The 25,599-nt window shown below is 46.0% G+C and overlaps 1 protein-coding gene across 1 annotated transcript in view; it reads left to right on the forward strand.

The window, feature by feature from the left end:
• The window catches only part of LOC139465910 (unconventional myosin-Ib-like), a 91,696-nt gene that overhangs the window by 43,182 nt on the left and 22,915 nt on the right, over window positions 1-25,599 (forward strand). Inside the window, exons 4-22 of the mRNA XM_071247900.1 lie at window positions 10,138-10,232; window positions 11,362-11,466; window positions 11,978-12,024; window positions 13,091-13,154; window positions 14,006-14,019; window positions 14,935-15,019; window positions 15,148-15,254; window positions 16,632-16,779; window positions 17,485-17,603; window positions 17,986-18,072; window positions 19,259-19,324; window positions 19,560-19,664; window positions 20,617-20,679; window positions 21,571-21,765; window positions 22,118-22,232; window positions 22,555-22,610; window positions 23,958-24,023; window positions 24,482-24,549; window positions 25,088-25,304. Of these exons, the coding sequence (XP_071104001.1) occupies window positions 10,138-10,232; window positions 11,362-11,466; window positions 11,978-12,024; window positions 13,091-13,154; window positions 14,006-14,019; window positions 14,935-15,019; window positions 15,148-15,254; window positions 16,632-16,779; window positions 17,485-17,603; window positions 17,986-18,072; window positions 19,259-19,324; window positions 19,560-19,664; window positions 20,617-20,679; window positions 21,571-21,765; window positions 22,118-22,232; window positions 22,555-22,610; window positions 23,958-24,023; window positions 24,482-24,549; window positions 25,088-25,304 (1,822 nt within the window). The remainder of the gene's footprint in view (window positions 1-10,137; window positions 10,233-11,361; window positions 11,467-11,977; window positions 12,025-13,090; window positions 13,155-14,005; window positions 14,020-14,934; window positions 15,020-15,147; window positions 15,255-16,631; window positions 16,780-17,484; window positions 17,604-17,985; window positions 18,073-19,258; window positions 19,325-19,559; window positions 19,665-20,616; window positions 20,680-21,570; window positions 21,766-22,117; window positions 22,233-22,554; window positions 22,611-23,957; window positions 24,024-24,481; window positions 24,550-25,087; window positions 25,305-25,599) is intronic.

The following is a 25,599-nucleotide window of genomic DNA, read 5'->3' on the forward strand; positions in this document are numbered from 1 at the left end:
TTGTAGAAAGACTGCAATATCCTTGTTATATGATTATAGTCATATTGCATAAAGACTAAAATATCAATGTTGTATAAAGAGTGATATAGCCTTGTATGAAGACTGCAATATCGATGTTGTATAAAGAGTGATATAGCCTTGTTGTATAAAGAGTGCACTTGTATCCGTGGTGCAGTGGCCAGCCTGCCTCTGGACATGTCCTGTACACAATGTGAGGATCAGTCATCTATCTCCTGTGATTGATGCTCATTGATCAGAGCATATTCCTTGTCCTCGGGGTCAAGTGGTTCATGGATTTTCAGGGTTTAGGATGCCTTCCAATTTGTTTTATTAGAGCAGAGATCACAATGAGGAGGGGGGGGGGGGGGGGGGGGGGGGGGGGGGGGGGGGCAGTATTTACAATGTCCTGTATACAGCCTCCTCTGACTCATCAAAACATTAAAAGTTGGGAGCTGTGAGTTGGATGTGTTGAATGCTGCTGTATCATGATATTTTATGCCTTTTTTATGCATTGTACCTTTTGTGATTTGAGTTCATACCATGGAGAAGAGTCTCATCCCCAATCTACTGACAATACTAGAGTTCAGCTAGTGTTCAAAAGAAGAGGTCTTGTAAAATCTGAGCAGCTTATAATTCTTCATGGTGCTGTTTGTTTATCAGTGGAATGCTAACATGAATAGTCATGAGCTTATTAATAATCGTATGTTTGAGTAAGGCTTTTAATTGGCTGTGGTGTAGGTAGTCTAAGTTGTGTGGGGGTTGCATGATGTAGACTTAATCCTGTGCCATCACTGTGAAATTTGTTTGTTAATTATTTTTTACTAAAAACCTTGGCAAGTCTAGATCTAACTAAACCAAGTCTGGTTTCCTTGATTATGAATACAGTGGATAAAGAAAGGTTTTGTTAACAAAAGTAAATTGCAATTATTTTAAAGAAACATTTTCTGAGACTAAGTGTTAGACTAACGCTTAGTCTCTGGACGTATATAATTTTGATAGAACATTAACTCCTTTTAAGTTGGAAAGGAGCACCAGTGAAATGGGAGATTCAGAACCTGGATAAAAATCTAGGCCTGCTTTATTAAGGACTATAGAATACCAGTAAGGGCTCGGTGAAAGGGAAGAACAATATGGTTCAGGGATTGTGAGACGGACTAAGTGTTGGTCTAGTGTGTTGTAGGCTGAGTGGTGTGGGGGTTGCATGGTGTAGGCTGTATGGTGTGGAAGGTGTGTGTAGTGTAGGCTGTATGGTGTAGGCTGTATTGTGTGTGTAGTGTGTGTAGTGTATGCTGTATGGTGTGTGGGTTGTATGGTGTAGGCTGTATTGTGTGTGGGTTGTATGGTGTAGGCTGTATTGTGTGTGGGTTGTATGGTGTAGGCTGTATGGTGTAGGCTGTATTGTGTGTGGGTTGTATGGTGTAGGCTGTATGGTGTAGGCTGTATGGTGTGTGGGTTGTATGGTGTAGGCTGTATTGTGTGTGGGTTGTATGGTGTAGGCTGTATTGTGTGTGTAGTGTGTGTAGTGTAGGCTGTATGGTGTGTGGGTTGTATGGTGTAGGCTTTATTGTGTGGGGGTTGTATGGTGTAGGCTGTATTGTGTGTGGGTTGTATGGTGTAGGCTGTATTGTGTGTGGGTTGTATGGTGTAGGCTTTATTGTGTGTGGGTTGTATGGTGTAGGCTGTATTGTGTGGGGGTTGTATGGTGTAGGCTTTATTGTGTGTGTAGTGTAGGCTGTATTGTGTGTGGGTTGTATGGTGTAGGCTGTATTGTGTGTGGGTTGTATGGTGTAGGCTGTATTGTGTGTGGGTTGTATGGTGTAGGCTTTATTGTGTGTGTAGTGTAGGCTGTATTGTGTGTGGGTTGTATGGTGTAGGCTTTATTGTGTGTGTAGTGTGTGTAGTGTAGGCTGTATTGTGTGTGGGTTGTACGGTGTAGGCTGTATGGTGTGTGTAGTGTGTGTAGTGTAGGCTGTATGGTGTGTGGGTTGTATGGTGTAGGCTGTATTGTGTGTGGGTTGTATGGTATAGGCTGTATGGTGTGTGGGTTGTATGGTGTAGGCTGTATTGTGTGGGTTGTATGGTGTAGGCTGTATTGTGTGTGGGTTGTATGGTGTAGGCTGTATGGTGTGTGGGTTGTATGGTGTAGGCTGTATGGTGTGTGGGTTGTATGGTGTAGGCTGTATTGTGTGGGTTGTATGGTGTAGGCTGTATTGTGTGTAGGCTGTATGGTGTAGGCTGTATTGTGTGGGTTGTATGGTGTAGGCTGTATTGTGTGTGGGTTGTATGGTATAGGCTGTATGGTGTGTGTAGTGAAGGCTGTATTGTGTGTGGGTTGTATGGTGTAGGCTGTATGGTGTAGGATGTATTGTGTGTGGGTTGTATGGTGTAGGCTGTATTGTGTGTGGGTTGTATGGTGTAGGCTTTATTGTGTGTGTAGTGTGTGTAGTGTAGGCTGTATGGTGTGTGGGTTGTATAGTGTAGGCTGTATGGTGTAGGCTGTATTGTGTGTGGGTTGTATGGTGTAGGCTGTATTGTGTGTGGGTTGTATGGTGTAGGCTGTATTGTGTGTGGGTTGTATGGTGTAGGCTGTATTGTGTGTGGGTTGTATGGTGTAGGCTTTATTGTGTGTGTAGTGTAGGCTGTATGGTGTGTGTAGTGTGTGTAGTGTAGGCTGTATGGTGTAGGCTGTGAAGTGTGTGTATGGTGTGGGTCGTGTGTATAGTGTGTATTGTGTGTATAGTGTAGTCTGAGTGGCGTGTGAATTATGTGGTGTAAGATGAGGTTTGTTCATGTTCAATATTGTCACTTGTTTGAATCCCAGCAGGCCGAACTAAGCTGTTGGTGTATCAGCGCTGTCAAACTAACAGCCGACTAACAAACAGTTGTAAATGTTTACGTAGTATCATCCTTGAAGTACTCTAATCGTAATAAGTATTACAAATGTTGACACTTGGATTTGGGAGCCAGGCATGTGAACGTCCAACTGAGACTGTGTTAGTGCTGCTGGCTGTTTTGTATTCCAACAAACTCGAACCCATCTGACCTAGGTATAATTGCTGATAACAAATCTGAAGAGAGAGCAGCATTCTTTGGTTTCTGAGTGTGCTGTATCTTGCACCCCGATGGTGACCAGGAGGAAGGTGTATTAAGGTGCTCAGGGAGTGAATTATTCTCCAAGTATAAAATGGATTTTACATTTGCATGAAATAAAATGTTATGTCACTTAAGTGGAATATCACTTATTATGGCTAAAATGGATTGAATTGTCATTAAACCGCCCGCATGTTATCAGAAATCAGCGAGCCACTGTCACTTGATAATGCCCTCATATTGCTTGACGACGGGCCATTATCACGCCCGTTGTTAGGTGACGTCATAGGGTAGGGATAGGTGACGTAACATTTAATAGTGAGGTCATCTGGTTTGTTCTATGACATATTTGTAAAAGCGGGTCAGTGACATTAGTGTTGATTGCAGTAAATGTTTCAAAGCTGATATTGTTGTTTCTTTTTATTTGATAACAAATTTCATCCATTTTAGCTATAATGACGGTAACACATTTTTCAGGGCATTATCATTAACTGCCCTACGAAGGATGCCCTGAAAAATAGTGTTACCCTTATAATGCCGGAACTACTTTCAGTGTACCTCAGTGACACTATGTTTTTCAGAAGAAGATCATTAAAATCAATCAAGAAAATACATAATAAATATAGAAATATTTGTTTTTTCTTGACAAATAGCATGTTTATTGCATCTCATGACCTCTAGAAGTTGACATTTTCACTCTTGGCTGCGCCTCTCATCAATGGAGCAGGTCACTCGATGAGATAAACATGTTGTTTGACAAGAAAAGACAAATATCCTCTATATATTTGTTTTCATTTTTTACCCAGTTAAGACTGATCTGGCTCACGAACAGAAAGTCATTAGTTGTGCAAGCTTCTCATCGTCTCACCTAGTGTGTACAGAGACATGGACAACTGTATCCTGGCTGGTGGTGGAGGCAATGGCTGTATCTGTTTATTGATGTCCTGGCTGTATCTGTTTATTAATGTCCTGGCTATATCTGTTAATTGATGTTCTGGCTGTATCTGTTTATTGATGTTCTGGCTGTATCTGTTTATTGATGTTCTGGCTGTATCTGTTTATTGATGTCCTGGCTGTATCTGTTTATTGATGTTCTGGCTGTATCTGTTTATTGATGTTCTGGCTAGCAGTGGAATCAAGTAAACGAGTGAAGTAACATGAAGTACTAAACTCGGGTAGTAATGTGGAGGGGGGAAGTGGGACTGACTTTATTAATCTAGAGCTGCAGATAAGCAGCGTATTTACGTAAAATACCCCCCCGCCCCCCATTATTCAAAACCCAATTACTTTTAATTTACTAACGTACAGAAATGCATGCATTAAATGAAAAACTCAAATGTATAAAAACAGCACCCGTAAATACCCAATGAAGCTTTTTCAGCATGCGTTCAAGGGAGCTAATTTCATCAACATAATTAGGGGCTAATTTACTTTCTGAGTCAAGCCTATATATTTAAAACAGTTATATACATCTAAAACATTATTTCATTTTTTTTAAATCTTAAAATGTTCACTAAATTTGGGAAAAACCCAATAAAGTTATGAATAGATGAGTAAGAAAATATTGGTTACCCATTGACAAAATGTAATAACCCAATAAAATAGAAACCCTAGAGTAAAAACTCAATTGCTGAAAAAGTTCTCTGGAGCTCTGTTGATCAGGAATACAGACCACTGCTGGACTTGTTCTTGGTGCAGCTGGAATTGATTTCACCAGAGTATTGCTGCACAAGAACACTCACCAGGCCAGGGGATGTAAGACATGGCCGCTCTTGTCTGCAAGTCCAGAGACCAGGGGCCTGTTGTATGTAACAACCTTAGTACTACGACTGTCGTAAGTCTATGTTAAAGTATGGGAGTTAGGATCACCTTAGTGCAAAGATCGCTTTGTACAACGGCAGCCAGTGCTATTTGAAGGAGAATGTGTTTGGGTGAAGAATAGGTTCCCAATGCCCCTTGCTGGTGACATAAGCCTGACAAGATGAGGGTCGGTCAGTTACTATGTTACTAGGGTATACATGACCGGAGGGGTGGGTCATGCCACTGGTGGGCCTCAACCAGACTCGAGCCCTATAGTCTTGAAATGGCTGGCATATATTGCTGACTGAGCATTAAACAGTCTTCACTTGCTCCCTCAACCAACCAACCACTCACTCACTTCTCCACTCACTTATCTACTCACTCACTCACTCACTCACTCACTCACTCACTCACTCACTCACTCACCCACCCACCCACTGCCAGGTGCTTGCATATAAACATATATAGAGACATAAACATGCGTACCATTAGCCGATGACTATTTGGTAGAGTGTACCAGCATTATTGATTATCTCCTGCAAGTGTTCAAGGTTGTCCTTGATAGAGTTTGAGTGGCAGTGTTTGATGGGTTAGAAGAAAGTTAGCCAGAAAGAGTAAGACAGTAGCCAGCGTTGACAGATGTGATGTTCCCCACAGTATACAGCTTCCTGATGAATCTATTAATCACCTCACTCTGTGAAAGTTTCCTCCACAAGACTGTGTGTTCTTCCTAGCTGCAGCTTGAGAGTGTTGCTTGTGTAACACGTGCACTATCAGTGATGAGTGTCCTGGAAGCTGCAAGCTATCTGTCAGTGATAAAAAACATGGCATGGCTTCAGATTAGTTTTGTAGATAGTTTGATATCATTGTCCTGCTTCAAAGAGTTGAGATGCGCCTGGTCTATTCCTGTCTCAAGGTCCAGAATAGATACAGTTGGTCCCATAAACTGAGCCACGTGTGTAACTGGCTCAGTTCACACTGCCACCCCCTCCACTTGACACCCCCCCCCCCCCCATCAAACCCCTCCCCTGTACCTCCCTTGCACCTTCCTCACCGCATAGGGCTCCGCACATCCCCCTGACCTTACCTCTTGTGCTGGCCTAGCCTCTCTACACCGTCTTCGTTATCAACATCTTGGGCCCTGCCTGGCATTTACTCACAGAAATAGAATTATCTTATTTAAAACTACATATCTACCGAATGAAAAATATTATCCAGATGGAGTCCAGAACAATGCTTTATATCAGACTAGAACTGAGGCAATCTAGACTGGCCAAATTATTCTAGACTTGAGATGGATTCATTTGTGTATTTGTTCTCTATGGTCTGGGAGACTCACTAGTGGAGCTCCCGAAACTCACCCCATGTCTGAAAAGCCTGCCTTACTCCTCCTGACCTTCCATCCCCACCCAACCCCTCCCCATTCTGTGTTTCCTTTACACATCCCTCCTTAGCTACACATGGGGCTGTTGGGTTTGAAGACTTTGTCTTACTCCTACCCCTACCTACCCGTCAGCAGCCCAGAGGAAAGGTCTGGCTTTAATTTTTCACTTCACTATGGCAACCAAATGATGTTGAGAGCCTGATTTATATCCTTGTCAATCCCAGCAGCATACACAATGTGTGTTTGTTGAGGGAACAAGGCCATTGTGGTCACAATGTCATCTTGCCAAGCACTGAATGGGTTGGGATGAGGAAAATATGGTCTCAGGTCCCCAGACTACAGACTCAACATGTGCAGAACAGGAGCTGGATTGGGGCAGGGGACATATCCTGGGTCCGGGTAGGCAGTTGGGGCAGGGATTGAAAGTTGGAAGGGGTGGGTGCAAACATGACTCTGGGGTATAGATAGGGTGCTTAGGGCTATATGTCGAAGCTGATAATATTTGAGTAGTAACAAGAACTTTTCAATAAAGACGGCATTGTGAACATCATGAATGAAAGGATATCTTTTTTCAGTTGATAAATCTTCAAGTTACCATTTTTCATGCAGATATTCCAGCTGAGTATCTTCACTGATTAGTGTCATCTTTCATGCTAAGACAGGGGTGTGGGGACAGCAGGACACACACCCACCCAGCTCTGACAGGTGCCCCGTGTGTTCCCTTCCTGGCTAGTAGAGGGAGGTGTATGTGAAGAATGTGTGAGACAGAGTAGTAATGCTGTCCAGGCCTTGTTGTGTTGGAGGTTAGCTGAGGGGTCAGGCTAAATATTGATGTTGATCTGTGTACTCCCAGATAAGAGAAGAGTATACAAACTGGGCTGGTGGTGAAGGTGATGGATAGGGGCAGGTCAGGGTGGTGGAGGGAGGGAGGTGGGTCAGAGATGGATAGGGGCAGGTCAGGGTGGTGGAGGGAGGGGCAGTGATGGATAGACGCAGGAAAGGGTGGTGGAGGGAGGGGCAGTGATGGACAGAGGCAGGTCAGGGTGGTGGAGGGAGGGGCAGTGATGGATAGACGCAGGTAAGGGTGGTGGAGGGAGGGGCAGTGATGGACAGAAGCAGGTCAGGGTGGTGGAAGGAGGGAGGGGCAGTGATGGATAGAGGCAGGTCAGGGTGGTGGAGGGAGGGTCAGAGATGGATAGGGCCAGGTCAGGGTGGTGGAGGGAGGGTGGGTCAGAGATGGACTGAGGCAGGTCAGGGTGGTGGAGGGAGCGGCAGTGATGGATAGAGGCAGGTCAGGGTGGTGGAGGGAGGGGGGTGATGGACAGAGGCAGGTCAGGGTGGTGGAGGGAGCGGCAGTGATGGATAGAGGCAGGTCAGGGTGGTGGAGGGAGCGGCAGTGATGGATAGAGGCAGGTCTGGGTGGTGGAGGGAGGGAGGGGCAGTGATGGATAGAGGCAGGTCAGGGTGGTGGAGGGAGGGGGGTGATGGACAGAGGCAGGTCAGGGTGGTGGAGGGAGGGAGGGGCAGTGATGGATAGAGGCAGGTCAGGGTGGTGGAAGGAGAGAGGGTCAGTGATGGATAGAGGCAGGTCAGGGTGGTGGAGGGAGGGAGGGGCAGTGATGGATAGAGGCAGGTCAGGGTGGTGGAGGGAGGGAGGGGCAGTGATGGATAGAGGCAGGTCAGGGTGGTGGATAGTGGCAGGTCAGGGTAGGGGCAGTGATGAGCTGGGGTGGGAGAAATTGGGTTGGGAGAGTGAGGGGGGAGAGAGTTTAGGAAAATGGAGGGGGGGTAGGTTGGATTGGAAATCGATGGAAGGACAAGTGCCACGTCTTTTAATAGGAAAATACATGTTATTAAGTGTTGTTTTGTTGGGATCATACTACCAAGCAGTAGCGCTGTATCAGTCAGGCACTCAGGTTAACTAGACAGCCGGGCCTGGGAGCCAGGACAGTGTGTAGTAAGTTGGATGGATAGAGTTTCTGTTGAGGCAGGGTGTTCATGCTGTAGCAAGCAGTGCCCGGAGGTATGCCACCTTATCTAGAGGAATCCAAGTCAAGCCATTAATAGCCATTTATAGCCCTGTGGGTATATTTAGCAGATAATTGTTTATGGGTTTAAGGGAATGAAGGAGGTAGATAATCCTGAGCCCAACAGCAGTGCCCTTCTACCCTGATGTAGAACTAAGTATCTGTCCTGACAGCCCTGATATAGAACTAAGCATCCGCCCTGTCAGCCCTGATGTAGAACTAAGTATCTGCCCTGACAGCCCTGATGCAGAACTAAGCGTCTGCCCTTCTACCATGATTTGGAGTTCGTGTTTGGTCTACCTCCCATGTATTTGACTGGTTTTCTGCCACACCTACCATTTGGTGTCACTTAATTGTTTCACCTTTCATTTATTCACATAACCATTAAAATATATAATCATCCATTAGAGAATATATTACCCACAATATAAAATGTTTTTGTCTGTTCCCAATTTGTATGCCAACTGGATGTAATATTTTGCGTTCAGTAAACGCCTGATATACACACCTTGTATGTATGCTAATATAACCGGTCCCTGTATTCACACACTTATACCATGAATACAAGGATATATAACCCATCCCTGTGATCATCCCTCATGTAGATATTGTTTGATCTCACCCAAGCGATATCTCCTGTGGGAGCCAGTTTGAGATGAGTTTGGGATGATAAATAACCAGTCCATGTATGTACACGCCTATACCATGGATACAAGGATATATAACCCATCTCTGTATGCACACACTATACCATGAATACAAGGATATATAACCCATCCCTGTATGCACACACTATACCATGGATACAAGGATATATAACCCATCCCTGTATGCACAAACTATACCATGGATACAAGGATATATAACCCATCCCTGTATGCACAGACTATACCATGAATACAAGGATATATAACCCATCCCTGTATGCACACACTATACCATGGATACAAGGATATATAACCCATCCCTGTATGCACACACTATACCATGGATACAAGGATATATAACCCATCCCTGTATGCACACACTATACCATGGATACAAGGATATATAACCCATCCCTGTATGCACACACTTATACCATGGATACAAGGATATATAACCCATCCCTGTATGCACAGACTATACCATGGATACAAGGATATATAACCCATCCCTGTATGCACACACTATACCATGGATACAAGGATATATAACCCATCCCTGTATGCACACACTATACCATGGATACAAGGATATATAACCCATCCCTGTATGCACACACTTATACCATGGATACAAGGATATATAACCCATCCCTGTATGCACAGACTATACCATGGATACAAGGATATATAACCCATCCCTGTATGCACACACTATACCATGGATACAAGGATATATAACCCATCCCTGTATGCACACACTATACCATGGATACAAGGATATATAACCCATCCCTGTATGCACACACTTATACCATGGATACAAGGATATATAACCCATCCCTGTATGCACAGACTATACCATGGATACAAGGATATATAACCCATCCCTGTATGCACACACTATACCATGGATACAAGGATATATAACCCATCCCTGTATGCACAGACTATACCATGGATACAAGGATATATAACCCATCCCTGTATGCACACACTATACCATGGATACAAGGATATATAACCCATCCCTGTATGCACACACTTATACCATGGATACAAGGATATATAACCCATCCCTGTATGCACACACTTATACCATGGATACAAGGATATATAACCCATCAAGGTATGCACACCGTGATGATTCCTTTGTCAGAATTGTTTTTAGATTTATCTTTTGTTTCCCCAGATATGCCATTGCTGATGACGCCTACCGGTCGATGCGGGACAGAAACCTGGATCAGTGTATCATCATCTCCGGGGAGAGCGGCTCCGGCAAAACTGGTGGGTAGACATCTTAGAAGGAGGAGTGGGTAGACATCTCAGAGGGACGAGTGGGTAGTCATTGTAGGGGAATGAGTGGGTAGACATCTTAGAGAGATGAGTGGGTAGACATTGTAAAGGGATGAGAGGGTAGACATCGTAGAGAGATGAGAGGGTAGACATCTTAGAGGGATGAGTTAGGAGGCATCATAGAGGAATGAGTTAGGAGGCATCATAGAGGAATGAGTTAGGAGGCATCATAGAGGAATGAGTGGGAAGGCATCATAGAAGAATGAGAGGGTAGAAGGATGAGAGGGTAGACATCATAGAGGGATGAGTGGGAAGACATTGTAGAGGGACGAGAGGGTAGACATCTTAGAGAGATGAGTGGGTAGACATCGTAAAGGGACGAGAGGGTAGACATCGTAGAGGGATGAGTGGGTAGACATCATAGAGGGATGAGAGGGTAGACATCATAGAGGGATGAAAGGGTAGACATCTTAGAGGGATGAGTTAGGAGGCATCATAGAGGGATGAGTTAGGAGGCATCATAGAAGAATGAGAGGGTAGAGGGATGACTGAGTAGACATCGTAGAGGGATGAGTGGGTAGACATCGTAGAGGGACGAGAGGGTAGACATCTTAGAGAGATGAGTGGGTAGACATCGTAAAGGGATGAGAGGGTAGACATCGTAGAGGGATGAGTGGGTAGACATCATAGAGGGATGAGAGGGTAGACATCATAGAGGGATGAAAGGGTAGACATCTTAGAGGGATGAGTGGGTAGACATTGTAGAGGCATGAGTGGGTAGACATAGTAGAGGCATGAGCGGGTAGACATCATAGAGAGATAAGTGGGGAGACATCTTTGAGGGTTGAGTGAGTAGTCATTGTAGAGACATAAGTGGGTAGACACAGTTGACAAATGAGTGGGTAGATACAGTTGAGGTAAGAGTGAGTTGACATTATAGTGGGCAGACACTGTAGAGTGAAAACAGTTGCACAGTGCTATCGATGCTCTGTTTATAATGACCAGATGATGACCAAAAATAGTACAGTGATAGTATAGTGATGTTATTATGCAATGTGTATTAATGGCTGTGTGTGTACTGAACACCTGAGTAATGAATACATTGCATGTGGTGTTGCAGAGGCCAGCAAGGTGATCATGCAGTATGTTGCGGAGGTGTCTGGGAAGGGACAGGACATTGACCGAGTCAAGGAACAGCTGCTGCAGTCAAACCCAGTCCTTGAAGGTAAGCAGAGGTAGACTTGTCCTGTCCTTGAAGGTAAGCAGAGGTAGACTTGTCCTGTCCTTGAAGGTAAGCAGAGGTAGACTTGTCCTGTCCTTGTAGGTAAGCAGAGGTAGACTTGTCCTGTCCTTGAAGGTAAGCAGAGGTAGACACGCCTGTCCTTGAAGGTAAGCAGAGGTAGACACGCCTGTCCTTGAAGGTAAGCAGAGGAAGACTTGTCCTGTCCTTGTAGGTTATAACTGATACTTCCACTTTTAGACATATTAATGATGAATACTTCCGTTAATGAAATAACATCATGCTTGTTAGCAACAGTCAATTATCTTCTTCATATTTGTTCTGATAATATTATGTATTTTAATTACTCTATTAATGCCATCTTTTGACTAGTATATGCTTTAAGAATTGTAGCAATCAAACTTACATCTATCAAAGTGTATTCTTGATATTTGTACAATCTGTCAGCTGTAGAGTAAAAGTATTCCGAAGTACATTTTCAACATTTGACTTACAGCTTTTGGTAACGCCAAGACTACCAGGAATGACAACTCCTCCAGATTTGTAAGTACACAGGAAGGGTCAGGGGATTATATTGTTCCATTTACGCTGACTGTATGCCTCAGTGTCAAGCTCTGCAAAGTATCTACTAATCAAGGGAAGTAACTCATGGAGAGAGCACAGTGAAGATGTAACATTGTGCCCTGTTTGCCATTACTCTTGTCAGCAATTTGACATTGTGACGAAGTCCACATGGACCATGATCTGATAGAACTTCAGATTTCTTGTGTGTTACAGTAATAACAGGCAGATGTGCAAGTGATCTCCACGGAAGATTGACACTGTCATTCTGCCAATATATCATTAATCGGTGTATTAATACAGCTTCTCATTGATCAGTTACCTCTGATGATATATCTAGGACATGATGATCACCATTAACTCACTCACTCTCCGTGGTCTGGTGGTGGAGCATCCGCCAAGAGAGCGGAAGGTCCGGGGTTCGAACATTCTTGTTTTAATGTTAAATCCTATTTCTCCTCACCACTCGGAGAGTATGGTTGTATGACAACTAATACAGACACCCTCAGGGATTCCCCAGTACCCCAAGCTTGTTGATGCAAGTGATGGGGTGGGAGTGTGATGTGGCTGTTACTGTCATCATGCCCTGCTGGACCCGTGATAATCTGGGAAGAGAATAAGTCTTCAGCAACCCATGCTTGCTGTAACTGGTGACTATGCTTGTCATAAGAGGCGACCTACAGGATTGGGTGGTCATGCTCGCTGACTTTATTGATACATGTCATCGTATCCCAATTGCGTAGATCGATGCTCATGATGTCAATCACAGGATTGTCTGGTCGAGACTCGATTCTTTACAGACCGCCATCATATAGCTGGCATATTGCTGAGTGCAGTGTTTAACAAAAATCAAATAAACAAACAAACAAACCAGCAAATCATGCCCTTATGGTGGGGGTCACGACTTATGATTGCAGTCACTTTCAGACTCCAATAGTTACAGGTTTCTGTGACATAGCTGGAATAGTGCTGACAGCAGAGTTGTATGTAGCTTACCTGTCAGCTGATTGCCACACCCCCATGATGGAGGTTTGTTTGTGTTTGCCAGGGGAAGTACATGGACATAGAGTTTGACTTTAAGGGGGACCCCATCGGTGGAGTCATAACAAACTGTAAGTATGCACTTAGAGTCAGTGTCTTTGGGGCATTATGCAGTGATGTTGATGTGCTGAGATATAACTGGTGTAATATATAGAGATTATTATACTTGCCAGTGTGTCATACTGATTTTACAAAACAGAAAAATTGCAATCTTGAAGTATCAAAAGTAGGTGAAATGACATGATGTAGGGCTGGGACAAGTCCAAATGTACTACACGGGTACCCACCCCTCTATTACCAGACCCAACCCGGGTACACACTTTAGGTCTCAAGAGATGGGTACAAAATGTTCGATAGCCCTGGCAAAACAATCTGGTGATGCATACACTGAAGTTGACTTAAGTTATATCTTTATTCAACCATATGAAAAGTCAGAAGGAATGGGGGCATAGTCAGAAAGAAATTTGAACATTAGTGACTAGTTGTGTAACCATAGAGTTCTAGATAATTTTTGTCATTAAACAATATATCACATGACTAACCATGGGTCCGGGTAGTCCTGCGGGTACTCAGGTCCTACCCAGTACCCTCCCAGTACCCACTCGACCAGGGTACCCGAGTTACCCGTCCCAGCCCTAACATGATGTGATTAGATCAACTAAAAATGAGTAGTTCCACATGGGGAATCTGTGTTAGAATTGGTCCCCAGCAAGAACTGCTTGTTGTACAAGGCAACTCAATAGATCAGGCTCGCTGACTTAGTTTATAGTGCATCATCATGCACTGACTGTCCAGACTTGATTTACAGGCCGCTGTTACATAGCTGTAACACTAGGTGAAGTATTGGAATCTGATACTGATGCTTACCTCGCCTAATGCACTGTTGAACTTTTCTTTGTTTCATGACCTTGGAACACAACAGACTTGCTTGAAAAGGTAAGTTAAAGCCACTTGAGAGACACTGCAATAGCAGGTGCTTGCTAGATGTCTCGTTAATGCAAAAGTTGATACTATGGATTTTACTTCAGGTGCTTGCTAGATGTCTCGTTAATGCACCAGTTTGTAATATAAGTTTCACTATGGTGCTTGCTAGATGTCTCTTTAATGCACCAGTTTGTACTATAAGTTTCACTATGGTGCTTGCTAGATGTCTCTTTAATGCACCAGTTTGTACTATAAGTTTCATTATGGTGCTTGCTAGATGTCTCTTTAATGCATCAGTTGGTACTATAGGTTTCACTATGGTGCTTGCTAGATGTCTCTTTAATGCATCAGTTGGTACTATAGGTTTCGCTATGGTGCTTGCTAGATGTCTCTTTAATGCATCAGTTGGTACTATAGGTTTCACTATGGTGCTTGCTAGATGTCTCTTTAATGCATCAGTTGGTACTATAGGTTTCGCTATGGTGCTTGCTAGATGTCTCTTTAATGCATCAGTTGGTACTATAGGTTTAACTTCAGATGCTTCCCGGGGGCACGGGTGGCCCAGTCGTCTAAGGCGCCGCGATTCGCTGTGCAGAGTTGCGTACCTTAGGCATGCCAGAAACCTATGATTGTGGGTTCGAATCCAGGTTTGCCCCGATTATGTTTCTAGGTTCGTCAGCACCATACCCGTGCTCGTGGGTTTCACTGAAGTGGTAAACGTCTGAGACCTGCATCACCTTGGGCTTTCACAAGTAATACTGTAAAGAAATATCTTTAATATGATAAGGCATTTGTTTGTATGATGGATGACTTGAACTATGACTTGATGTGTATTCAGCCATTAAGCAGCTCCTTGTTGGAACAGATTTATTTGTTGGAACCCTCAATGGTTTGAACAGTGTGTAACTGTTCTCATGATGTTTTCAGTCGAGAGTGGCCGCCCAAGGACCAGGGGAGCGCAGTTTCCACATCTTCTACCAGCTGCTGAGTGGAGCAGAACCCGCACTGCTAGGTAAATCAATCTCTTACGTTATTTTGACAACAATCTTGACTCCCTCAGGCCTTTTTGGTGTATAACTTGTGTATGACAATTACTAGTGTCCATGTCCACCCACATTGACCATGTATTTCCTGTTTCAGAGAGCTTGAAGCTGACAAGTGACCACAACAGCTATGAGTTTCTCAACAAGAGCGGATGTTTTAACGTCCCTGCAATAAATGACAGTGAGAACTTCCATTCAATCAGGGTATGTCTATCTGTTTCAACTGATTTGACCAGTCAACAGTAGAGCAGAGCAGTATCCCACGCTTGTGTCCAAGGTCCATCCCCCAGTACCCCATGCTTGTGTCCAAGGCCTGTCCCCCAGTACCTCATGCTTGTTGCAATCCCCCAGTACCCCACGCTTGTGTCCAAGGTCCATCCCCCAGTACCTCATGCTTGTGTCCATCCCCCAGTACCCCACACTTGTGTCCAAGGTCCATCCCCCAGTACCTCATGCTTGTGTCCATCCCCCAGTACCCCACACTTGTGTCCAAGGTCCATCCCCCAGTACCCCACGCTTGTGTTCAAGGTCCATCCCCCAGTACCTCATGCTTGTGTCCATCCCCAAGTACCCCACACTTGTGTCCAAGGTCCATCCCCCAGTACCTCATGCTTGTGTCCATCCCCCAGTACCCCACACTTGTGTCCCAGGTCCATTCCCCAGTACCTCATGCTTGTGTCCAAGGTCCATCCCCCAGTACCTCATGCTTGTGTCCATCCCCAAGTACCCCACACTGGTGTCCAAGGTCCATCCCCCAGTACCCCACGCTTGTGTCCAAGGTCCATCTCCCAGTACCCCACACTTGTGTCCAAGGTCCATCCCCCAGTACCTCATGCTTGTGTCCATCCCCCAGTACCCCACACTTGTGTCCAAGGTCCATCCCCCAGTACCCCACGCTTGTGTCCCAGGTCCATCCCCCAGTACCTCATGCTTGTGTCCAAGGTCCATCCCCCAGTACCTCATGCTTGTGTCCATTCCCAAGTACCCCACACTGGTGTCCAAGGTCCATCCCCCAGTACCCCACGCTTGTGTCCAAGGTCCATCCCCCAGTACCTCATGCTTGTGTCCAAGGTCCATCCCCCAGTACCTCATGCTTGTGTCCATCCCCAAGTACCCCACACTTGTGTCCAAGGTCCATCCCCCAGTACCCCACGCTTGTGTCCAAGGTCCATCTCCCAGTACCCCACACTTGTGTCCAAGGTCCATCCCCCAGTACCTCATGCTTGTGTCCATCCCCCAGTACCCCACACTTGTGTCCAAGGTCCATCCCCCAGTACCCCACACTTGTGTCCAAGGTCCATCCCCCAGTACCTCATGCTTGTGTCCATCCCCCAGTACCCCACACTTGTGTCCAAGGTCCATCCCCCAGTACCTCATGCTTGTGTCCATCCCCCAGTACCCCACACTTGTGTCCAAGGTCCATCCCCCAGTACCCCACGCTTGTGTCCAAGGTCCATCCCCCAGTACCTCATGCTTGTGTCCAAGGCCTGTCCTTGACTCAGTAGACTCTTCTTGATACAATTTGCCAGTAAACTGCTTTTGTGTTTGTTGAGATGTCACGCTGACTGTTGATGTCCACAGAATGGGATGAAGGTAATCGGCTTCCAGGAGAAGGAAGTGATGGGTGTGCTGCAGCTGGTGGCCACGATCCTCAAGCTGGGGAACATCACCTTCCACCACAAGGGCAACGACGACGGCACCGACGGATGCGATATCGGCAGCACACAAGGTTTGTTAATGTTGGATGTGGATGGGCAGGATGTGACACAATGCCCTGTTCTGAATGTGACACAATGCCCTAGGCCGGATGTGACATAATACCCTGGGCAGAATGTGACACAATGCCCTGAGCCAGATGTGACACAATGCACTTGGCCAGATGTGACACAATGCCCTTTCCCAGGTGTGACAAAATGCCCTGTGTCGGATGTGAAACAATGCACTGTGCTGGATGTGACACAATGCCCTGTGCCGAATGTGACACAATGCCCTGGCATACACACTGCAAGTGTCAGCTTTCTGAGAGTAATAGTTAATAGGGCACTTTGATTCACTGTGCTTTGCCCATTTTTTGTTCAGGTCTTGAAACTGTAATGAGTGCCATTTGTGAGACATTGTCTCCATGTAATTTGGCTTTTAACTTTTAGATTAATCAACAGTAGAAACTTCAAGGTGTGTCTGAATGATTCAACTCAAGCTATGACTGTCCAATTTTCCTCAGACCTGGGTGCCATTGTACAAAATAACCTTAGCGCTATGACTGTAGCAAGTCTATGTTAAGATATGGGAGTTACGATCACCTTAGTGCTGAGATCGCTCTGTACAAGGGCACCTGGTCCTTATTGTTAGCATATATGTAGATCCTGGCAATATCACTGTTATCCCCCAGCAACGTGAATGCTCTGTGTTATATCCCTGTCTTGTCTGTCAACAGAGGTGTCGGAAGTGTGTGAACTGCTAGAGTGCTCTGCCCAGACCTTATCAGCAGCCTTGACTCAGCGTACAGTGGAAGTTCGTGGAGACAAAGTCAAAACTGATCTCAACACAGGGGACGTAAGCATCATGCCAATCACATGACATTGCTGCATGTGGGAGTTCCTGTTGTCGAAGTGTCCTGTTAAATTTATGCTAATATTGCTACATCATTGACAACAGGCGACATTCCACAGGTTCTACGGTTGTGTATTTTATTGACATTTAAATGACAATTGGTGACTGGTTTGATTGCCCAGGGGAAGAGTCATGAAGGAAAGTGGGATGGTAGGACAGGCTACTTGTATGGACCCCATATGGTTTCCATGAGTGAATAGGTCCCCAGTATTGCATCTCGTTTGTACAATGTTTCACTTTGTTGCTGCTGCTGTAAACCAGTTGTCCAGCTAGATTATTATATTGCAGACTATGGTTGTTAATCCATGTTGTGGTGCTGTTGCAGGCATTCTACGCCCGAGATGCCCTGTGCAAGGCTCTGTACAGTAGGATGTTTAGCTGGCTGGTCCAGAGGATCAACGACAGTATCAAGGTGATGTACCCAACGAGCATTAAGCAATTTTTTAAAATCATTTTAGAGGATTATTTAGCGGAGTTAAGTATATTATCAAAGGGAGGTAATTCTGTTGTTGTCCATGTCAAGTAATAGTTGACAGCTTTTTCTTTGTCTCAATGGTGGCCTAACTGAAGGTGATGATGGTGGTGATGGTGAAGGTGGTAGTGATGGGGATGATGACGATGATGGTGATGTTGATGGTGGTGGTGATGATGATAATGAAGGTAATGGTGATGGTTACGATGGCGAGGGTGACGGTCGGGGAGGAGTGTGATGGTGAAGGTCATGGTGACGATCTGGATGAGGGGGAAGGTGACGGTGCTGATGGTGCTGGGGAGGGTGGGGGGAGGGTGATGATGAAGGTGAGGGTGATGGTCGGGGATATGGTGATGATGATGAAGGTGAGGGTGATGGTGATGGTGATGGTGGGGGGTACGGTGATAATGGTGAGGGTGATGGTAGTGAAGGTGACAGTGATGGTGGGGGGGAGGGTGATGGTGGGGGGTACGGTGATGGTGGGGGGAGGGTGATGATGGTGAAGGTGATGGTGGGGGGAGGGTGACGGTGATGTTGGGGGGTATGGTGATGGTGGGGGGAGGGTGATAATGGTGAAGGTGATGGTGGGGGGAGGGTGACGGTGATGTTGGGGGGTATGGTGATGGTGGGGGGAGGGTGATGGTGGGGGGTATGGTGATGGTGGGGGGAGGGTGATAATGGTGAAGGTGATGGTGGGGGGAGGGTGACGGTGATGTTGGGGGGTATGGTGATGGTGGGGGGAGGGTGATGATGGTGAAGGTGATGGTGGGGGGAGGGTGATGGTGGTGAAGGTGACGGTGATGCTGGGGGGGAGGCTGACGGTGATGCTGGGGGGTACGGTGATGCTGGGGGGAGGGTGATGAAGGTGACGGTGATGCTGGGGGGACGGTGATGGTGATGGTGGGGGGTACGGTGATGCTGGGGGGAGGGTGATGAAGGTGACGGTGATGCTGGGGGGAGGGTGATGAAGGTGACTGTGATGTTGGGGGGAGGGTGACGGTGATGGTGATGGTGGGGGGTACGGTGATAGTGGGGGGTACGGTGATAGTGGGGGGAGGGTGACGGTGAAGGTGATGGTACATCTTGTGCTCTCCACTTGGTTAACGGACTGACGTTGTATGTACAGGTGAAGAAGAAAGTGAAGACCAAGGTGATGGGAGTGCTGGATATCTACGGCTTCGAGGTCTTCCAGGTGAGATGAGAGACTTGTATGGGAATGCTGGGTAGTTTTGAGTGTGAGGTGTTTCCTTTAAGATCAAAATGTTCAAGGAATTCCAAGGCAGATAATAGAATCTGTTAGAGGGGTGGGGGTGATATCTATCGTTGTATCTACAGGGTTGTTCATCATATGTTCTATTTAGCAGACCACTGTTATGTAACATCAATATTTCTGACCTTCACATCAAGCTTTGTCTGTCTGTTCCCAGCACAACAGCTTTGAGCAGTTCATCATCAACTACTGCAACGAGAAGCTGCAGCAGATCTTCATAGAGCTGACCCTCAAGGAGGAGCAGGAGGAGTACATCAAGGAGGTAGGGTTATCTCCCCTGTGTGAAGGCTACTGCTCTCACTGTGGAGTGAATGAAAGACGGTTGGGATGAGTGAGCAGTAGTATTCAGTTATATCAGTGCTGGTAGCCTATTGATAGCCCAGTCACTTGTCACACCTTTGGCCCAAGTTCGTTCCCCACTTGGGTAAAAGAGCCATGGGTGCCCCAATCTTCTAAGGCGCCGTGATTCACTGTGCAGAGTTGCATCCCTTGGTCACACCAGAAACCTATGATTGTGGGTTCGAATCCTGGTCGCCACTATTATGTTTCTAGGTTTGTCAGCACCATACCCGTGGTCATGGGTTTCACCGAAGCGGTAAATGTCTAAGACCTACATCACTTTCCTCCATGATATAACTGGAATACTGTTTAAAGCGGTGTTTCACTCACTCACGCACTCACTCACTCACTCACCACATGGGTACAATGTGTGAAGCTCGTTACTGTAGTGCCAAACGTTTTATTGCTGGAATATTGCTAAAAGCATCTTAGAGCCATTAACACATACTATATCACAGCATGTCGGCTTAATGTTAGAGGAAAGCCTAATGTGACACAAGTTGTTGACATTTACCACTAAAATGAAACCCACAAGGTCACAGCGCATGTGAGTGAGTGGGATTTAACATCACCATATCATGGCTCATCAGCTGAAGGTGGGGAAAATCCAAGTCTGGTGGTTTCCCCTTTCCTAAACCGTGGCTATGGTACTGACAAACCTGGAATCATGAAAACGCCGAATATGGGATTTGAAACCACAATCTAGGATTCTCGCATGTCTAAGGGACACAACTCTGCAAAGCTAGTTTCATGGCCGGCCGTCTGTGCCCCCAGACCATGTCGGGAGTAGTATTAATGTCCACAGGAAGGTGTTGCTACATGTGTTTCTGTGTCTGTATGACCATCTGTAACTGGCCAGTTCTTGTTCATTGCAGGGTATTGAATGGATCAATGTTGACTACTTCAACAACGCTGTTATCTGTGACCTTATTGAGAAGGTGGGTACAACATTAATTTATCTGATCCAAATGATATTCTATCCTCCTCACACCACCAATTTCATCCACTTTCCCCCACCCCTGCAGTAGTTCCATCCACTTTCCCCCACCCCTGCAGTAGTTCCATCCACTTCACCCCACCCCTGCAGTAATTTCATCCACTTTCCCCCACGCCTGCAGTAGTTCCATCCACTTTCCACCACCCTGCAGTAGTTCCATCCACTGTCCACCACCCCTGCAGTAGTTCCATCCACTGTCCACCACCCCTGCTGCAATTCCATCCACTTTCCCCCACCCCTGCAGTAGTTCCATCCACTTTCCCCCACCCCTGCAGTAGTTCCATCCACTTTCCACCACCTTGCAGTAATTACCTCCACTTTCCACCACCCCTGCAGTAGTTCCATCCACTTTCCCCCACCCCTGCTGTAGTTCCATCCACTTTCCACCACCCCTGCAGTAGTTCCATCCACTTTCCACCACCCCTGCAGTAGTTCCATCCACTTTCCACCACCCCTGCAGTAGTTCCATCCACTTTCCACCACCCCTGCAGTAGTTCCATCCACTTTCCACCACCCCTGCAGTAATTCCATCCACTTTCCACCACCCCTGCAACGATTCCATCCACTTTCCACCACCCCTGCAGCAATTCCATCCACTTTCCACCACCCCTGCAGCGATTCCATCCACTTTCCACCACCCCTGCAGCGATTCCATCCACTTTCCACCACCCCTGCAGTAGTTCCATCCACTTTCCACCACCCCTGCAGCAATTCCATCCACTTTCCACCACCCCTGCAGAAATTTCATTGTCTTTCCACAACCTCTGCAGCAACTGCCACCACACTCTTACAGTCCTGTTCGGTACGTAAACATGTCCTTTGCATGTTGCAGAACAACATTGGCATCCTTGCCCTCCTGGACGAGGAGTGCCTGCGACCAGGAACTGTGTCTGACAAGACTTTCCTGCAGAAGCTGGACTCTCGCTGTTCCGAACACCTCCACTACGAGAGCCGCAACTGCAAGAAGACCCAGTCTGACAAGTCCCTGCCCCATGATGCCTTCAGACTTAAGCACTACGCTGGGAATGTAGGTTCACTCTCTCGTTCACAGTTTTGTTATAATCAAGAGTTATTTACCCTGAGGTAATTGTTTATTTGTTTAATGTAAGTGTTTAATTGTGTCAGTCATTACCACAGCCCATGGGAGCCCGGGTTTAGACACCCAGGAACCATTTCTTGTCCTAAGAGGCAAATCAATTCATGAGGTGGTCAGCACCCGGCGACGTGGTTCACATGTCACGGTATCCTGGGGGGAACGGCGGGGTAGCCTAGTGGTTAAAGTGTTTGAATTTCATGCAATGATAAGTTTTGGCTTGATTATATCTACATCAGCGTAACACAATACTAACTCTCTCTCATCTGCGTGCCCCACCGGTCAGGTTGTGTACAAAGTAGAAGGCTTCTTGGACAAGAACAACGACTTGCTGTTCCGTGACCTGTCTCAGTCCATGTACTCCTGCTCGAACTTGCTCCTGAAGACACTCTTCCCTGAAGGTCAGTCCGCTGGTGGCAGTAGAGACAGGATCACATCGCTTTTGTCAGCAATCTTGTAATCTAGAAAACATTATGAAAACATTACTGACTTAGCAGACTTTAGGCAAGAGCCATGCCTGACAGGTGCATCTAACGTGAGACACTCGTCGTCTCAAGGAATGCCTATTAAGCTGTGCTCACCAGAAGTTAAGGTGCATCCATTATTCATGATCACATGACTGAAATAATTTGAAAAATAAATGCCAGTTTGAATATTTCAAAGAAGACTACTTACAAGTACATGACAGAGTAAGCATGTGTTGTATGTGTTGCCTTTCTCCAGGAAATCCTTCCCAGAAGTCCCTGAAGCGGCCGGCTACTGCAGGATCACAGTTCAAGGTAGATAACTCCAATATGTAATGACAGGAACAAGAAAGCTATTCCTCTTGAATGTCACGTGATATATTGTTCGAGTACAATAACAATACAATGGCCAAGTTACACTACAAGTCCCTAATGTTCACATAACTTTCTGCATGCATTCCTTCTGCCTTTTATATGTTTGAGCAGAGATACAGCTTCAATCAAATTCAATGTACACATGATCAGATCGTTTGATACATCTGTCTAGGTAGTTCTTCCCAGGGAACCGATAAAACAATTACCAATTAGACATTTTATACACAACTCTTGAGACTAATAGTAGGTATCCAGGTACGGTCCTGTTATGGGGGTCGGAAACCCAGGTAGGGTCAGATAATAGGGGGTTTGGTACCAAGGAAGGGTCAGGTAATAGGGGGTTTGGTACCAAGGTGGGGTCAGGTAATAGGGGGTTTGGTACCCAGGTAGGGTCAGGTAATAGGGGGTTTGGTACCCAGGTAGGGTCAGGTAATGGGAGGTCAGATACCCAGGTAGGGTCAGGTAATAGGGGTTGGATACCCAGGTAGGGTCAGATAATAGAGGGTTGGATACCCCAGGTAGGGTCAGGTAATAGGGGGTCTTGTACCCAGGAAGGGGCAGGAAATAGGGGGGTGGGGTACCCAGGTAGGGTCAGGTAATAGGGGTCGGATACCCTGGTAGGGTCAGATAATGGGGGTCGGATACCCCAGTAGGGTCAGGTAATAGGGGGGTGGGGTACCCAGGTAGGGTCAGGTAATAGGGGATTGGGTACCCGGGTAGGGTCAGGTAATGGGGGTCGGATACCCTGGTAGGGTCAGATAATGGGGGTCGGATACCCCAGTAGGGTCAGGTAATAGGGGGGTGGGGTACCCAGGTAGGGTCAGGTAATAGGGGATTGGGTACCCGGGTAGGGTCAGGTAATGGGGGTCGGATACCCTGGTAGGGTCAGATAATGGGGGTCGGATACCCCAGTAGGGTCAGGTAATATGGGTCGGATACCCAGGTAGGGTCAGATAATTGAGGGTCGGATACCCCTGGTAGGGTCAGGTAATAGGGTTCTTGTACCCAGGTAGGGTCAGGTAATAGGGGTGTCGGGTACCAAGGTAGGATCGGGTACCAAGGGAGGGTCAGGTAATGGGGGTCGCATACCCAGGTAGTTTCAGGTAATAGTAGTTTCCCAGCTCTAGTATCCATTTCATAAATCTGTTCAGTGTCTTCAACTCCCTGTCACTCATGTCTTCCACCAGAGCTATAGCCTTGTGGTTAAAGCGTTTGCTCGTCACACATGGTGGTGTAACAGCCCTCCCTACATGCCAGGCATGTCCTACAGTGATGTTTCTGTTGTAGATATCGGTGACGGAGCTGATGAAGAACCTGCTGTCCAAGAACCCCAACTACATCCGCTGTGTGAAGGTAGGACTTGGTCACCCACCACCTCTTCACCTGGGTGGGGGATGGAGGGGTTGCCTAGTGGTTAAAGCGTTCCCTCGTCATGATGAAGGTCCGGGTTCAATTCCCAAAATGGGTACAATATTGAAGCCCATTTTTGGTGTCCCCTGCTGTGACATTAATAGTATATTGCTAAAAGCAGCTTAAAACCATACTTTCTCACTCACTCAAAACCTTTGTATTCCTCCATTTTAAGATGGTAACATATGTTCTGCATCACTGAAGGATGAACATTGTATGATGTTTGTATGATTGTATGAAGGTCATTGCAAACCTGGACTTTTAAATATTTTTGCAAGATACGGTAAACTACATTTATAACGAACACACTTATAATGAACTATGGTTTTAACAAACAGAAATTAGCGGTCCCTTTGAGTTTGTTATGCCCGTAGTGTACTGTATTTTCATATCACTTGCAGCCCAATGATGACAAGAAGGCCGGGGCATTTGATCTGTCCATCGTGAGACACCAGGTTCGATATCTCGGGTACGTAGCCACACAGCCTATGTTGCCTACACAGGCTGCACATTCAACTCAGGGCTCTAACAATGTCAAGACAGGGTACAAGTGCTTCAGGGTTGTGATGTTGTCGATGTAGGGTTGTGATGTTGTCGATGTAGGGTTGTGATGTTGTCGATGTAGGGTTGTGATGTTGTCGATGTATGGTTGTGATGTTGTCGATATAGGGTAAGTTCAGTGTATTTTAGAACTGACTTCAATACCTGTTGTCTTTTTGAAGGGTATTTAGGTGAAAACAGGTGTGCACCTTGTGTAAATTCACAAGATGTTAATACGGGATATATTCAATGCTCAATGTTCAATGTACTTTGGTGAATCATTGTAAGACATGATGGTGTTGTGTGTATGAAAGTTGCATCAAGGAAAGAATTGAAAGAATGTTTTAAAGACTCGTGAAAAGCTGCCTGCATTTTACTCCAGATCATGTAATTAGTAGACACATTGTGTTTGAAATGGGAACCTCCACAGACATGTGACAGCAGCCATGTTGGTCTGTGTTGTACAGGTTGATGGAGAACGTGAGAGTGCGGCGTGCAGGGTACGCGTTTCGCCAAAACTATGATGCATTCCTGTACCGCTACAAGATGCTGGCCTCTGAGACGTGGCCGCACTGGGCGGGGCTGAACAGCAAGGGGGTGGAGACCATCCTCCAGACCCAGGGCATCCAGGACGAGGAATACGCCGTCGGCAAGACCAAGATCTTCATCAGGAACCCCAAAACTGTGAGTCATTGATTGCTTAATTGTGTATAATTACCAGGCAGTGTTTGAAATTGAGTGCTTAACTGTGTATAATTACCAGGCAGTGTTTGAAATTGATTGCTTAACTGTGTATAATTACCAGGCAGTGTTTGAAATTGATTGCTTAACTGTGTATAATTACCAGGCAGTGTTTGAAATTGATTGCTTAACTGTGTATAATTACCAGGCAGTGTTTGAAATTGATTGCTTAACTGTGTATAATTACCAGGCAGTGTTTGAAATTGATTGCTTAACTGTGTATAATTACCAGGCAGTT

Source organism: Haliotis cracherodii, unplaced genomic scaffold (assembly GCF_022045235.1).
Source record: "Haliotis cracherodii isolate W230 unplaced genomic scaffold, xgHalCrac1.p SCAF_18, whole genome shotgun sequence".
NCBI classification, from domain to species: Eukaryota; Metazoa; Mollusca; class Gastropoda; order Lepetellida; family Haliotidae; genus Haliotis; species Haliotis cracherodii.